Source organism: Zootoca vivipara, chromosome 5 (assembly GCF_963506605.1).
Source record: "Zootoca vivipara chromosome 5, rZooViv1.1, whole genome shotgun sequence".
Classification (NCBI taxonomy): Eukaryota; Metazoa; Chordata; class Lepidosauria; order Squamata; family Lacertidae; genus Zootoca; species Zootoca vivipara.
The window spans coordinates 72,823,053-72,835,898 of NC_083280.1; the positions used below are offsets into that span (position 1 = coordinate 72,823,053).

At 40.9% G+C, this 12,846-nt stretch overlaps 1 protein-coding gene across 1 annotated transcript in view; it reads left to right on the forward strand.

The window, feature by feature from the left end:
- CTNNA3 (catenin alpha 3) overlaps positions 1 to 12,846 on the forward strand; it is a 550,231-nt gene that overhangs the window by 520,051 nt on the left and 17,334 nt on the right. Inside the window, exon 16 of the mRNA XM_035137674.2 lies at positions 11,533 to 11,638. Within this exon, the coding sequence (XP_034993565.2) occupies positions 11,533 to 11,638 (106 nt within the window). The remainder of the gene's footprint in view (positions 1 to 11,532; positions 11,639 to 12,846) is intronic.

Consider the following 12,846-nt stretch of genomic DNA (forward strand, 5'->3'; position numbering starts at 1 on the left):
CAGCCAGATGGGTGGGGTATAAATAATAAATTATTATTATTATTCCAGAAAATGTGGTGCTAAGAGGCTGCAAAGAGCTAGAAGGCTTAACTTTAAGGGCAGGAGAAATGTTGCAAGGCCAGGAAGCTATGAAGAGCTTCACAACTAAAATGAGCAACCACAACACTTTAGTTAAAGCCACACCAAACATTTAAAGCTCTGAAACGTGAGAAACCAGGGTTCAAATGCCCACTAAGCCATGCAGGTCACTGAGGGGATTTGGGCCAGTCACTGCCTCAGGGTAACCTACCTCACAGGGTTGTTGTGAGGAAGTAAAATGGGAGGGGAAAGATCACATGTGCTGCATTGAGCTCCTTGGAGGGATGGTGGAATATAATAATAAATAACAATATAAATTATACTTGCATTTGTGAGGCTGGGATAGTAAAGTATGGTTCATGAAGAGCAGTCTTTTCTCTCTCTCCTTCAGATGGATGGGGCAAGGGGCATGATAGCCAGTTTCTCTCCCATTCAGGTGGGCAACATCAGCATGAGGTCACTATGGTCAGTTCCTCCCCTTCAAGAGCAAATGTGACCAGCCAAATGCCTGTGGGAAGAAGTCAGAACTGAGTGCAACTGCCTCTGATAGTGGAGGTAGAGCATAGATATTGATAGCCTTATCCTTCACGAGTACAAATAATAATAATAATAATAATAATAATAATAATAATACAACTTTTATTTATATCCCACCCTCCCCAGCTGAAGTCGGGCTCAGGGCAGCTAACATCAGGTGTATAACATTGGTATAAAATCAAACAATAATTAAATTACCTCCTAAAAACAGGTCAAAATCAAATTGAAGTCTAATTAGATGGCTTTCCGCAGGGTTAGGGTTGGGAACAGGGTAAGAGAGCAAGAGATAGTAGTAAGGAAGATGGTTAGTGAGGGAGGCAGCACACACTGAGGAGCAGGACGTAGAAAGAGAAGTCATGTCGGAAAGAGCCACTTACTCCAACTCAGTGGTTCCCAACAGGTGGTCCGGGGACCCCCAAGGGTCCGCGAGCTATGCCAGAGGGGTCCGCAAGATGCTATTAGAATAAAAAAAATATTAAATATATTTCGTATGATAACAGATTTTTTGTTTTGGCCGCTTCCTGCATGAGCAGAGTCTAGCGCAAAACTAGAATTAGATAGAGGCAGTAGTTCTGCTGTATGCCGTTAGGTGGCGCTTTACAGACACTACTGTTTTGCAAAGAGGCAGCGCGCACATTCTACTAACGCTCACCTCCTCAAGATGCTTTGCGCACATCGGCTTAATTTGTGCGCTACTGCGCAGGTACCCTGTCTTCTCCATTCCCCTCCCTCCTCCCTGGCGTGCGCTGCCTCTTTGCAAAACAGTAGTGTTTGTAAACAAAGCGTTGTTTTTCGCGGAAGCTACAGTTCGCGTAGTTAAAAATGGACCGTTGGTTAAAAAGTGGTTCGTTAAAACGACAAAGGCCTGCAGATGAAGAGGAAGATAATGCATTTGATGTTCAAGCAAGTAAGTCAGTGACTCTCGAACCGATCTTGTCAGTGTCCATTGTACCTAAATCGTAACTGTAAAAAACGTATAAATATAAAATATAAAAAGACTCTTAATTTGGCTCTCACTTTTTAATTTTAGGATTAGGAATTAATGGGGGCCTTGTCACAATAGCGGCTCGATGAGGGGTCCTCGAGAAAATTTTGTTGGGAACCCCTGCTCCAACTCATAGGGAATCTAGGGGAACAGAAGAAGGCTAATCCCAGCAGCTTAGAAAGGGGAAAGGATTTGGAAGAATATGGGGTAGAACAGAGGTCAGCAAACTTTTTCAGCAGGGGGCCAGTCCACTGTCCCTCAGACCTTGTGGGGGGCCGGACTATATTTTGAAAAATAATATGAACGAATTCCTATGCCCCATAAATAACCCAGAGATACATTTTAATTAAAAGGGCACATTCCACTCATGTGAAAACATGCTCATTCCCGGACTGTCCGCGGGCCAGATTTAGAAGGCGATTGGGCCGCATCCGGCCCCCGGGCCTTAGTTTGGGGACCCTGGGGTAGAATTATCCACAAACAGACTGAGACAGGGAGATTACTAGAAGCTGCAGAGCAAAAGTAAATGTGATCAAAATAAGCATAACCAGGTAAAAGTGAGGGAGGAGTAAAATAAAGAGACAAGATCTAGAAAATTAGGGTTATGATTTGGGAAGCAAACCCTGGAGGAAACAACCTAGAAATAGCAGCAGACATGAGCTCAGAGCAACAGCCCCGTTTAGTACAGAAATTGTTTTCCCACCGCACCGAGTTCTCCTGACTGTGTATTGGCCAAGTTGTGGCATCCTCCAACAAAGCCCTGTGGCCTGGCTTCTCTCTGCGAGTCACACTGTTGCGTGATGGATTTGCAATGTCACTTGGCCAGCATGGGGCCAATCAATGCACTTCTCCTTCTACCCAGCCCCCTATGCTATGTAGCTTTGAATCTCAGCCTCAGGCAGACAGCTATGATACAATATTAAAACTTAATTTTGTTTGCTTTCTGTTTTGCTTTAGTTAACACAATATCTCAAATGAAGTTGAGCAAAGTGGAGCAGAGCGCGCTCTCTGGCATTTTTGCATGCCTAATGAAACAAACTGCCCTTGCCTACAGGCTTCTGAGGCAGCTAAGTTTAGCTCAGTATTTTCAGACAAGGAGGAGCTTCCCTCACAGCAACAGTTCTGTTCCTCCTCACAGGAACGATTAATGTTAATTTTTGAATTCTATACAGTTAGCTGTGGGAAGTGAAGTGCAGTCAGCTATCCTAAGGCTTAAAAAAATCCCAACAGGTTAAATAATAGGTGGGGTGGCACCTTTTTCATAAAGGCTCCTCCATCTGCACTATAAGTTTACAGCACTTTAAACAGCCATGTCTTCCTCCAAAGAATCCTGGGAACTATAGTTTGTTAAGGGTGCTGAGAGTTGTTAGAAACACCAATTCCCCTCATTTCCTCGTCCCAGGAAAATTTCCAGCATTATGATGATGTGTTGTTTAAATTGATGTTCAATTCACCAAATTGAATGTTTAACTGAATAACATTATACACATACATGCATATATTTATGCTGTAGTCTGTGGATTGCTTTTGGTTTCCAGAAGTCATCTGCAATATATTTGTGCACCATATTATTATTTTTCATTGTGACACTTGCTATCTTAACTCTGAAAAATATATTCACTACACATTCACAGATGAGCAGGGATGCTACCAAATTCCATCAGAAAAAGGAATGAGATTGGAGATTCTCACAGTTCACGTTTGTCCATGATGAGGGATGGAAATTACAGAAGCCAATATAAGCAGTCTTCGCTATCGTGATTCTTTAGTGTGCAAACATTACATAAATAATTATTTTCTACATTGTGCTCTCTGTTGAAATGTATTGAATTCATTTATGTAATTAATCACATAAGTTTCAGCCGTAGCTGATAGTGAGATGGATTGATGTTTTTAATGGAAGCTGAAAAGTAGCAGAATAGATGATTCCACGGCAAAATGGAAATCTGGCCCTCCTTGCATCCCTCCAGGAGGGTCCCTATTATCACCTGTGAAATACTGTGTGGGGAATCCTGTGGCAAGTTAGCTGGTCAGTTACTTCTCTATTGTCCAATGTTACAAACTGTCTCAGTCATAAATACAGTTTAATAGTGTTGACCAAAAAAATTTAAAAGCAAAAGGGCACACTAATAACATTTTCTTGCAATTGCTGAAGTCATTTGAGTAACAAGATTAGAAGCAACATGATGATAAAAAAGGCAGGTCAGCTGTTTATAGACCATCAGTTATAAACATGCTGATTGCTCAATTACATTTAGGTGTATAATTTATTTAATCCAGATAACTTCACTTCATTCTTTCAGAATAAATGCTGTGTTTCACAAATGCTACTTCTCTCTAGAAGGGCTTCTTCCTACCTGACAGAGATTGCCCGTTCCACAGTAGGAGTTTGTAAAAGTTTTGCAGGCCACTCTCTTTCATTCTCATTCATGTTAAAGAATGAGGAGAAAAACATTCATTTGTTCCTAATCACTTTTTATTATTATCGATGCAGAGATACTTGTTTTTGCAGTTTTCAAAAGGCACATTAGGCACTCCAGGGAATCAGATTAATATAAACTGATCTTCCATTTCACTTTGCTGCCTTGTGCTTGAGATGAAGAACTAATTTCCCTCCTATGTCTGATCTTAAAATAATTTTAGTATAGTTCAAATTGTAATCGCTGTTGGTGTGCATTACTAAACTCACTTATTTGGAAATAAATTCAATTGAAATCAGTAGGATTTGCTTTAAGGTAAATGTGTTTAAGTGTGAGCTGCAAACAGAGTGTACCTTCAGCATGTTGACATAGAAAAATGAACATATGAATTTAACAGAGGAGCATATGAATATTCTCATAACACAACAGCCATTTTTATATGTGTTCTTATGTAGCTTGATATAACCTGTGAACAACGGGCTCCCTCTTCCTTAGTTTTTGCCCCTGTGGTCCCTGATATTGGTGATCCACTGCACAAAAAAAGGGGCAACATTTGGAGAAGGGTAAAAAAAACAACCAAGGGTGGGGATGCGAAAAGCACTTCTCCTATGAAGGCCCCATGGGGAATAATAGGCTCCCCTCACTCGGTTTTTGCCCCTGCAGCACCTTATTTCCCCACTTTTCCATTCCTTTTAATCCATGCCTCAGAGTTTTGGGGTTTACAAAAGCTCACTTCCCCTTTGAAATTTGGTACATCTTTCCAGATCAACAGAAGTATCAGAAAACATTTGTATACCTGTTCCTCAAAATGGAAGATTCAAATGGGGGAGAGATCAAGCTATTCACACACTAACTAGGAAGCATAAATCAGAGGCATGTGCCTATTACACTAGAAAAGATAATTTTATGTTTAACTGTTGTCATGAGTTTTAGTTAACCCAGCACAGAACAGACATAACTTCATACGAGATGGAAGGATGTGGAAGTTCTGTTGCCCTTGAATCATCTTTTGGGCAATTTCCAGTAGGCGCCAATAGAGATGTGAAGGCCCGAGTTAAAAATGCAAAAATGGGAGGAGTCAGCCGCCTCATTTTTATTGTCCCCTCCCAACAAAAGTTTTCATCTCTCTAGGCTCCTGAAGTGACTGGATCCATCTATTCTTGAAAATTGCAAGTGCCGTACATTTATATAATGAACAAGTTCTTTACAGGATTCAGCTCAAAACCCCACCCTTTTCAGGTACAACTGCCGGGTCCAGTCCCAACCCTTCACTGTCCATATCAATTGCTGAGTAAAAAGCATTGTTCCATCTTGCCACATACATTTAGTCCATCCAGTAAAACTGACATTTAACCAAAATGGAGGTCTGAAATGCCCATCAAATACTTCTTGTGTGTCTGCTTCTAAGCTTGCCAGACTCTGCTCCAAGGCTCATTTAGTGGCCAGGGTATAGGAGTCTGCTATCTTAGTCATGAAAATAAATGCTCACGACGCATTTGTCTTTTCAATGACAAAATACAAGCACTATCTCAAAACAGAAAAGTCGGGAATAGCTGACAGAGTTATTTACAGAGGAAGAAGAAGTGCAGGTATGTTTAGTTATTTATTTTGCAAGCCTTGTTGAATCCTGAGGGAGTCACAGTGAGATCTAACAAAGATAAGAGACATTGAGCTTGAAACCAACATGAAATATCTCAATGGCTGTATCTGAAAGAAAGAAGCACTGATAGTAGATGATCCCGATAGGAAAAATTGCTTCAAATGACAGAACATATTCAACTAGCAAAGTGTTATATTTAAAGGGTTTAATGTCAGTGAGAGTTACATCCCTCTGCAAAGGTTATTTCTAATCCTTTCCAACTCCTGTAGTTACATAGTCTAGAGTGAACGGATCTCTATCTAGACATACTGGTAAGTAGCTGCAATTGCCAACTGCACATCTGGTCATGATTTGAATGGTTGGGATCAAATGGGTGTCTCCCCACAGAAAGAAGGGCATTCTTAAGTGGAACAGGGAGGGAGGGACAATTTTTTTCTCCCCCCTGCCCCTAAAGGTCTCCCAATCCTCCAGATCAGATATGGGGGCTGCAGGAGGGAGAAGGGATAACCAAAAATTGCTTCCTTGCCCGGTCCATTGATGGATAGCTACCCTTCCATTAGCAGATTAACACCCATTTAATTTCACCCCTAGGGCTTACTTGTTACTTAACTTCTGCCAGATTTTGCCCACTGTGTTCACAGAATTTTCACAAACTTGAATGCTACTGACTTTAAACTAATAAAATAAAATTCACACCTTTTCTGAACAGAACGTGCCTTTATTACTCCCACACTTTCCAGTGTCTCTTTGGCATTTATTGTATCCACAAGTAAGAGAAAAACAGAGGATGGACCATATTTTATTTTGGAGTGAAGCAGAAATATCACCCCTCAATAGCCTATATCCTTCCTCCCTTTCCCACCTGTTCATGTGCACCTACCACAGTCTCTCCCCTTGTCTTTCCCACTCCCCAAATTAATTGCATTTGTGAAATGGTTGAGTCACAAAGGTCTGTTTCTAGGTAGAAACTTCGTATGTAATCTTAATGCTTCAGAGCAATTGGTAACAGCAGAATGATACTGCTTAAATATGGCCTATTTGTGTTTAAAGTTCATCCTTAGAATGGCCACTTATGGATCATAAAAAAATTTTTCTTCATTAAAAAAGGCACAGAAATATGTAAAAATTACAAGTGCTGATATATATATATATATATATATATATATATATATATATATATATACACACACACACACACACACACACACACACACACACACACACACACATATACAGATGCAAAAATGAAAATAATTTAATTTAAATTGAAATACAGGAATCTCACCATAGTGAGGAAGAGATAACCTATGTGCCTACTCAGTCTGCTATCCAGGCATGCCACCTGCACACGGGCTACTTTAAGATCCTGCTGCTCTTCTTTTGTATGGTTCTTTAACTCTAAACTGAATTTGGACCAGACAACCCCTTGAACAGAGGAATGTCCTCTGTAAAGTAGGACACCTGCCCACCCTATTCCTGCTCATTGCCTTTGCCAAAAATAGCAAGGTGTAGGAAGCGAGAGAGAAAGCAGCAGTTTTGAAAGAAAGTGTGTTTCAAGGTCCATCAGCTATTTCAGTTTGTAAGAGTTTACCCCTAGTTTACAACTAGCCGGTGGTGGGGTGGGGTGGGGTGGGGTGTTGATCAACTGATGAAACCTTTTGCAGTTAGATATGTAGAATAATTATTGTTTGCTAAAAGTTTTCAAATTCCTTTCAGATTCTATTTCAGCATGCCTTACAACACATGCTGAAATAGAATACAATTTTTCTTCATTGACCCTGATTTAAATTGAATACAAATAACAGTTTGTTTTAAGCTTCCCTGTAGCATTTTATGCCAATATATATCTGTTAAAAGTTGCCCCATCTTTTTCTTTTCTTAAAAAAAAAATTCTGAAGTTGTATTCACAATATGACAATTTGAATGACCTTTAGAAAATCAAGCACCCAAGATAATGCAAATCTATGTGTAATACAAAACCAGAATATTCTGAGGGCAATATGTTACTTAGTAGGAAATGTACTGTTCCTTTTTATTCCTTCTTCTCTCTTAGTGGCATTCAAAAGCTATCACATTGTGACTAAGAATTAGGAAAATTTGTCTTGGATGAAAATCAAACGAAGGCCCAGTGCAGAGGAAGGATTTAGCTTTAGAAGGTCCTTGATCTTCTTCATTTGCTGATGAAAAATGAGCAAGCAGGAGCACTAGGTGAGGCTCTCAGCTTGTTCCTAAGCTGTCCTTGTAAAAATGACGTGGGTGAAGTGCCAGCCTCAGGTGGTGGAAGTGCAAGAGGTGGTGCTCCATCCACGCCACCACCAAGGAGGCATTCCAGTGTGCAGCGTTGCCACTCATCTTCCCTACCCCCAGGTGGAGCGCTCTGGCTCCCACTGAGTTCAGCAAGAGCCAGGATATTCATCTATGCTGTTTGCCACTCGGCTCTCTGCAATGCAGGCAACACTTGGAGGAGCACTCTCTGGCTCCTGCTGACTTTGTCAGGAGCTGGGGTGTGGTGGCAGCAGAAGTGAGCCATGCTAGAGCAAGGTCAAGAGGTGGCAATTCCCATTTAGCCTGAGTTGACAAAATGGGGCAGCCACCCCTGAATGACAGCCATGTTGGGGGCATCTAGGGCCATGATGCTGATAGGATCAGGGAAGTAGGTAGCAGAGGATGAGGACGAACCTTCACTCTCAGAAACTGTTGCTGCTGCTGTACTGGGAAGGAAAGAGCAACGTATATAGTGGACCCTCCGGATACGAACTTAATTTGTTCCAGGGGTGTGTGCACAACCCGTAAAGTCCACAACAAGAGTCACTGCTTCTGCACATGTGCACGGTGCGCTTCTGCGCATGCGGCGAAACCAGGAAGTGTTTGCCGCGTTTACAACCCAAAAGTTATGTTACCTTGAGGTACCACTGTAGTTCAAATATAACTACATTTAACATAATGCCACAGCGATGATCTAGGGGCAATAGGGACGGGTCAGGAGCTATTCTATTGGGTACCCTAGAAAATGAAATTATCAGGCTATACTTTCTAAACTTTATTCCTGGTGACGTCCAAGGAATCATTACAATACTTGCCTGCATGAAATGTAAGCTGCATTGTTTGCTTTTGAACAGAACATAATTAGAAAAGTATGATCTCTTTCCCCTCAATCAAAGAGTTGAATGGCTAAAACCAGATTCTACTGGATAATTTATAATTCACTGTAATTCTGTCTCCGGGAGCATTCATTTATTAGAATAATTGAAAGTGTAGCATTTGCAGAATGGTTCTTATTGTGTTTAAGATGTACTCGTTCTTCATTTCTAGGTTTGACCAATTTAAGTGTAGATGAGTGGCACTAATAGTCACATATTGAGGTAAATGTGGCATGACTGGGAAAATGTCACATAATCACTTATTGGTAATTTCTTGCACTCGGTTACCAAAACTTCCTATGCTCTTGAGATGCCATTTATAGATTCTCCACAACTTTACTGAGGATCAGACCAAACCATTTTGCCACCTGAGAAAAGTCAGGACCCACCACCACCACCGCACCAGCAGCTATCACTTACTGCAGATGCTGCAGTGAAGCTGCCCTGAATCTTATGAGACGTTGCCAAAGTGTGCGGCCTGATAGCTGCCATCAACAGGAGGTTGAGTGGCAAGGGTTGCCTGCAGTAGCTGGCATGGGGGTGCCCTTGCTCTGGCAGCCTAGCTGGTGGGCTTGTTCCACTGTCCCTTTTAACCTGCCATCTGAGATACGTAGCTCAGTAGGAATCATGATAAAAGGTAAAAAAGTTAAAGGACCCCTGGACGGTTAATTCCAGTCAAAGGCGACTATGGAGTTGCGGCGCTCATTTTGCTTTCAGGCCAAGAGAGCCGGCGTTTGTCCACAGACAGCTTTCCAGGTCATGTGGTCAGCATGACTAAACCGCTTCTGGCACAACGGAACACTGTGACGGAAACCAGAGCGCACAGAAACGGTGTTTACCGTCCCGTCGCAGCGGTACCTATTTATCTACTTGCACTGGCTTTCTTTCAAACTGCTAGGTTGGCAGGAGCTGGGACAGAGCAACGGGAGCTCACCCCATTGCGGGGATTCAAACTGCTGATCTTCTGATCAGCAAACCCAAAAGACTCTGGTTTAAACCACAGCACCATTCATGATAAGAGTGGCTCAGAGCGCACACATCTCCCGCAAAGCACTCTTTCCTCCAGATCAGATCCAGGTGAAGAAAAGGTGACAACGTGCCGGCCAGGAAGACAGGGCACCTCTTGTCACACTATTACTGCCCCAGAAAGCAGTCTTGATGACAGTTTTAATCCTCACGGGAAGGGGCTTTGATGGTACTGGTAGCATATATGCTAAGGTAGGAATTGTGCCGGTGTGACTTCTGGAAGCAGTTTACGATATTTTAAAGTAAAACAACCACCTTTTGATTGGAAAGGATTGGATGGCTATCAATTCAAGAAAACAATTAAACAGTTTGGATACAGCTGCAGTAAAGGATTTTTTTTTTTAAAATCCAGGAAGAAGGTTTGCCTTTAATTCTCAGACAACTGTTGTGTAATTAACTCCAGTACTGCAGTTAGGGATGTGAGGTGAGAATATTCTCCGAAGAATATTCTGGAGAATGAGAATATTCTCTCCTTGAAAATTCTCCGGAGAATATTCTCCACAAACTGTAAATTCTAATGTAAGAACCATCTAGAAAAATCTAGTAAATAAGAAGTCAAGTTGTGATATTGCCAGTGTAAGTTATGAATAATTATTTTTTGATCTAGTTACATTACTGGGCATTGTGTCATTCACCATTGGCAGTTCTGAAATGTAATATGTAATGATAATATATTTAATGTTAATGGCTTCTTTTTTATATGTATGCATATAGTTTTGTTTATCAAGCTGTGTTTTAGTCACCAAAACAGTTATTAGGTGTTAGAACTATTAGAAGCACAAGATAACCTATTACTGAATTTACTGTATCAAACCTTAACATGCCAGTTGTATTCTTGTCCTATAACATGTACATGTTCTAATGGAAGAATAAAATATGATTAAACTACTGAGTTTCATTATACCAAACCTTAACATGGCAATTACTGGTGCTATCACCCTAGAATGGGCTAACATTAACTATAAAACATGTTTTACTTTTTAATTTGATACTTGCAAGTGACAAGTAGGCTTGTGCTTATATAATTTCACTGTTTCCTTTACTAAACAATAAGTTTCCCTATACAGTATGTCAACAGTGCTGACCAGTAAGAAAGTTTTATAGATTCCTCCCACTTTTTATTGATTTTTATTAGTGTTGCACCGAAAATACTGTAGCATGTATAGATGCTTATTAAAGAACATACTCATGTAGCGGACCATAGCTGCCAAGTTATCCCTTTTTTTAAGGCATTTTCCCTTATGCTGAATAGGCTTCCTCGCAAGAAAAGGGAAAACTTGGCAGCTATGTAGCGGACCTGAGGGGTTTTTTTATATTCCTTTTACTTTAAAGCTACATTTCATACATACACAACATAATTAGAATTCAAAGCTGATGGTAAATATACGGTTAGTAGCAGGCTTAGTGATTAACGTGAGTCATTCACATTGAATTTTCAATTTCAGGTTTGGTGAAAAAAATCAAAGAATGTGAATTCACTGCATTGCCCCATTGAATAAAAGTATCTGTACAGTTTTTGGTTGCCATCTGAACAAGTTTACTCATGAATAAACATGTATATCAATTAATTTTCAATGCATTAAAATAAGTATTCTCCTATTTTAAATGAAAATTCTCCAATATTTTCATTAATCGAGAATATTCTCAAGAATATTGTCCAAAATATTATTCTCAAGAATTTAACATCACTAATTGCAATACAGTGCATACTTAATTCATTATATTTATTGCCTTTCTTTTTTTAAGGGGTAGAGGCCCACTGAAGAATACATCAGATGTTATTAATGCAGCAAAAATGATCTCAGAGTCAGGATCAAGAATGGATATGCTTGCAAGACTAATTTCTAATCAGGTATGTATAATAACTTGAACACAGTAGTTAACACAGTAGTTGATGAATACAACTGCTACCATGCTTCATACCTTTATATTCTTTGTATTTGTGGCTCCCTTCTTCAAAAGTCTAGTTTCTGTGTCAGAAAAACACCTAAGAATTATCACAGTTGGCAAACCGTTGCATAGTAAGCTATTAGACCAGGAGTACATAAGCCACATCAATATTTGTCAATGAACTGTCTTGGTCAAATGACTTTAAAACCCTGTCACTCCTTTCATAAAATTTTCCATTGTTTCATTGAGATGTTACCTATCACCCTACTTTTTCAATTAAATTAAATTATTATAAGCTGTACATTGGAATTTATGTGCAGTTAAATTAAAACAGAAGATATGACACATTAATTTATTTTCTCTTATATCAGGAATAAGAATTTGTTCACTTTTCAGATGCAGTCCAGCTAGTCTAAAAATAAAAGGCTACATATCAAGGATACTGGTTTAGTATAAACTAAACTTTACAATTGCGCTGCCACCAGTTCACTCAGTAGCAGTACCTCGGTTTTCGAACGTAATCTATTCCGGAAGACAATTCGAGTTCTGAAACGTTTGAAAACCAAAACTCAATAGCCAACAGCTAGGCTTCAGGGTCTTGCACTCAGCGGAAGCCGCTTTTCCTGTCTGACTTCCAAGGCATGTTCAAAAACCAAAGCATTTACTTCCGGCTTTACAGTGTTCAAGTTCTGAAACATTAGCCAACGGAGACATTTGAAAACAGAGGTACCATAGTACAGTAGAGTAGAGTAGAGCATAGCATAGTGAGTGGAACCTCAGTTTACGAACACCTCGGTTTATGAATTTTCGGTTTACGAACGACTGTAACCCGGAAGTAACCCGAGGTGTCAGAGGCGTACGGAGGCCTCTGCAAAGGCCTGAAGACTGGGCAGCAGCTGCAGAGGCGCTCCCATGGCTCCGTGAAGGCCTGGCCTCCACGGAGGCACCGGAGTGAAGGCCCGGCCTCCGCGAAGGCACTGGAGTGTCCGTGACTGGGTTGCAGCTGTGGAAGCGCTCCCATGGCTCCGCGAAGGCCCGGGGCAAAGGCCTGGCCTCCACGGAGCCATGGGAGCGCTCCAATGCCTCCACGGAGGCCCAGAGCGAAGGCCCGGCCTCCCGTGAGGCATCGGAGCATCCGCAACTGGGCTGCAGCCAGGGAAGCGCTCCCAT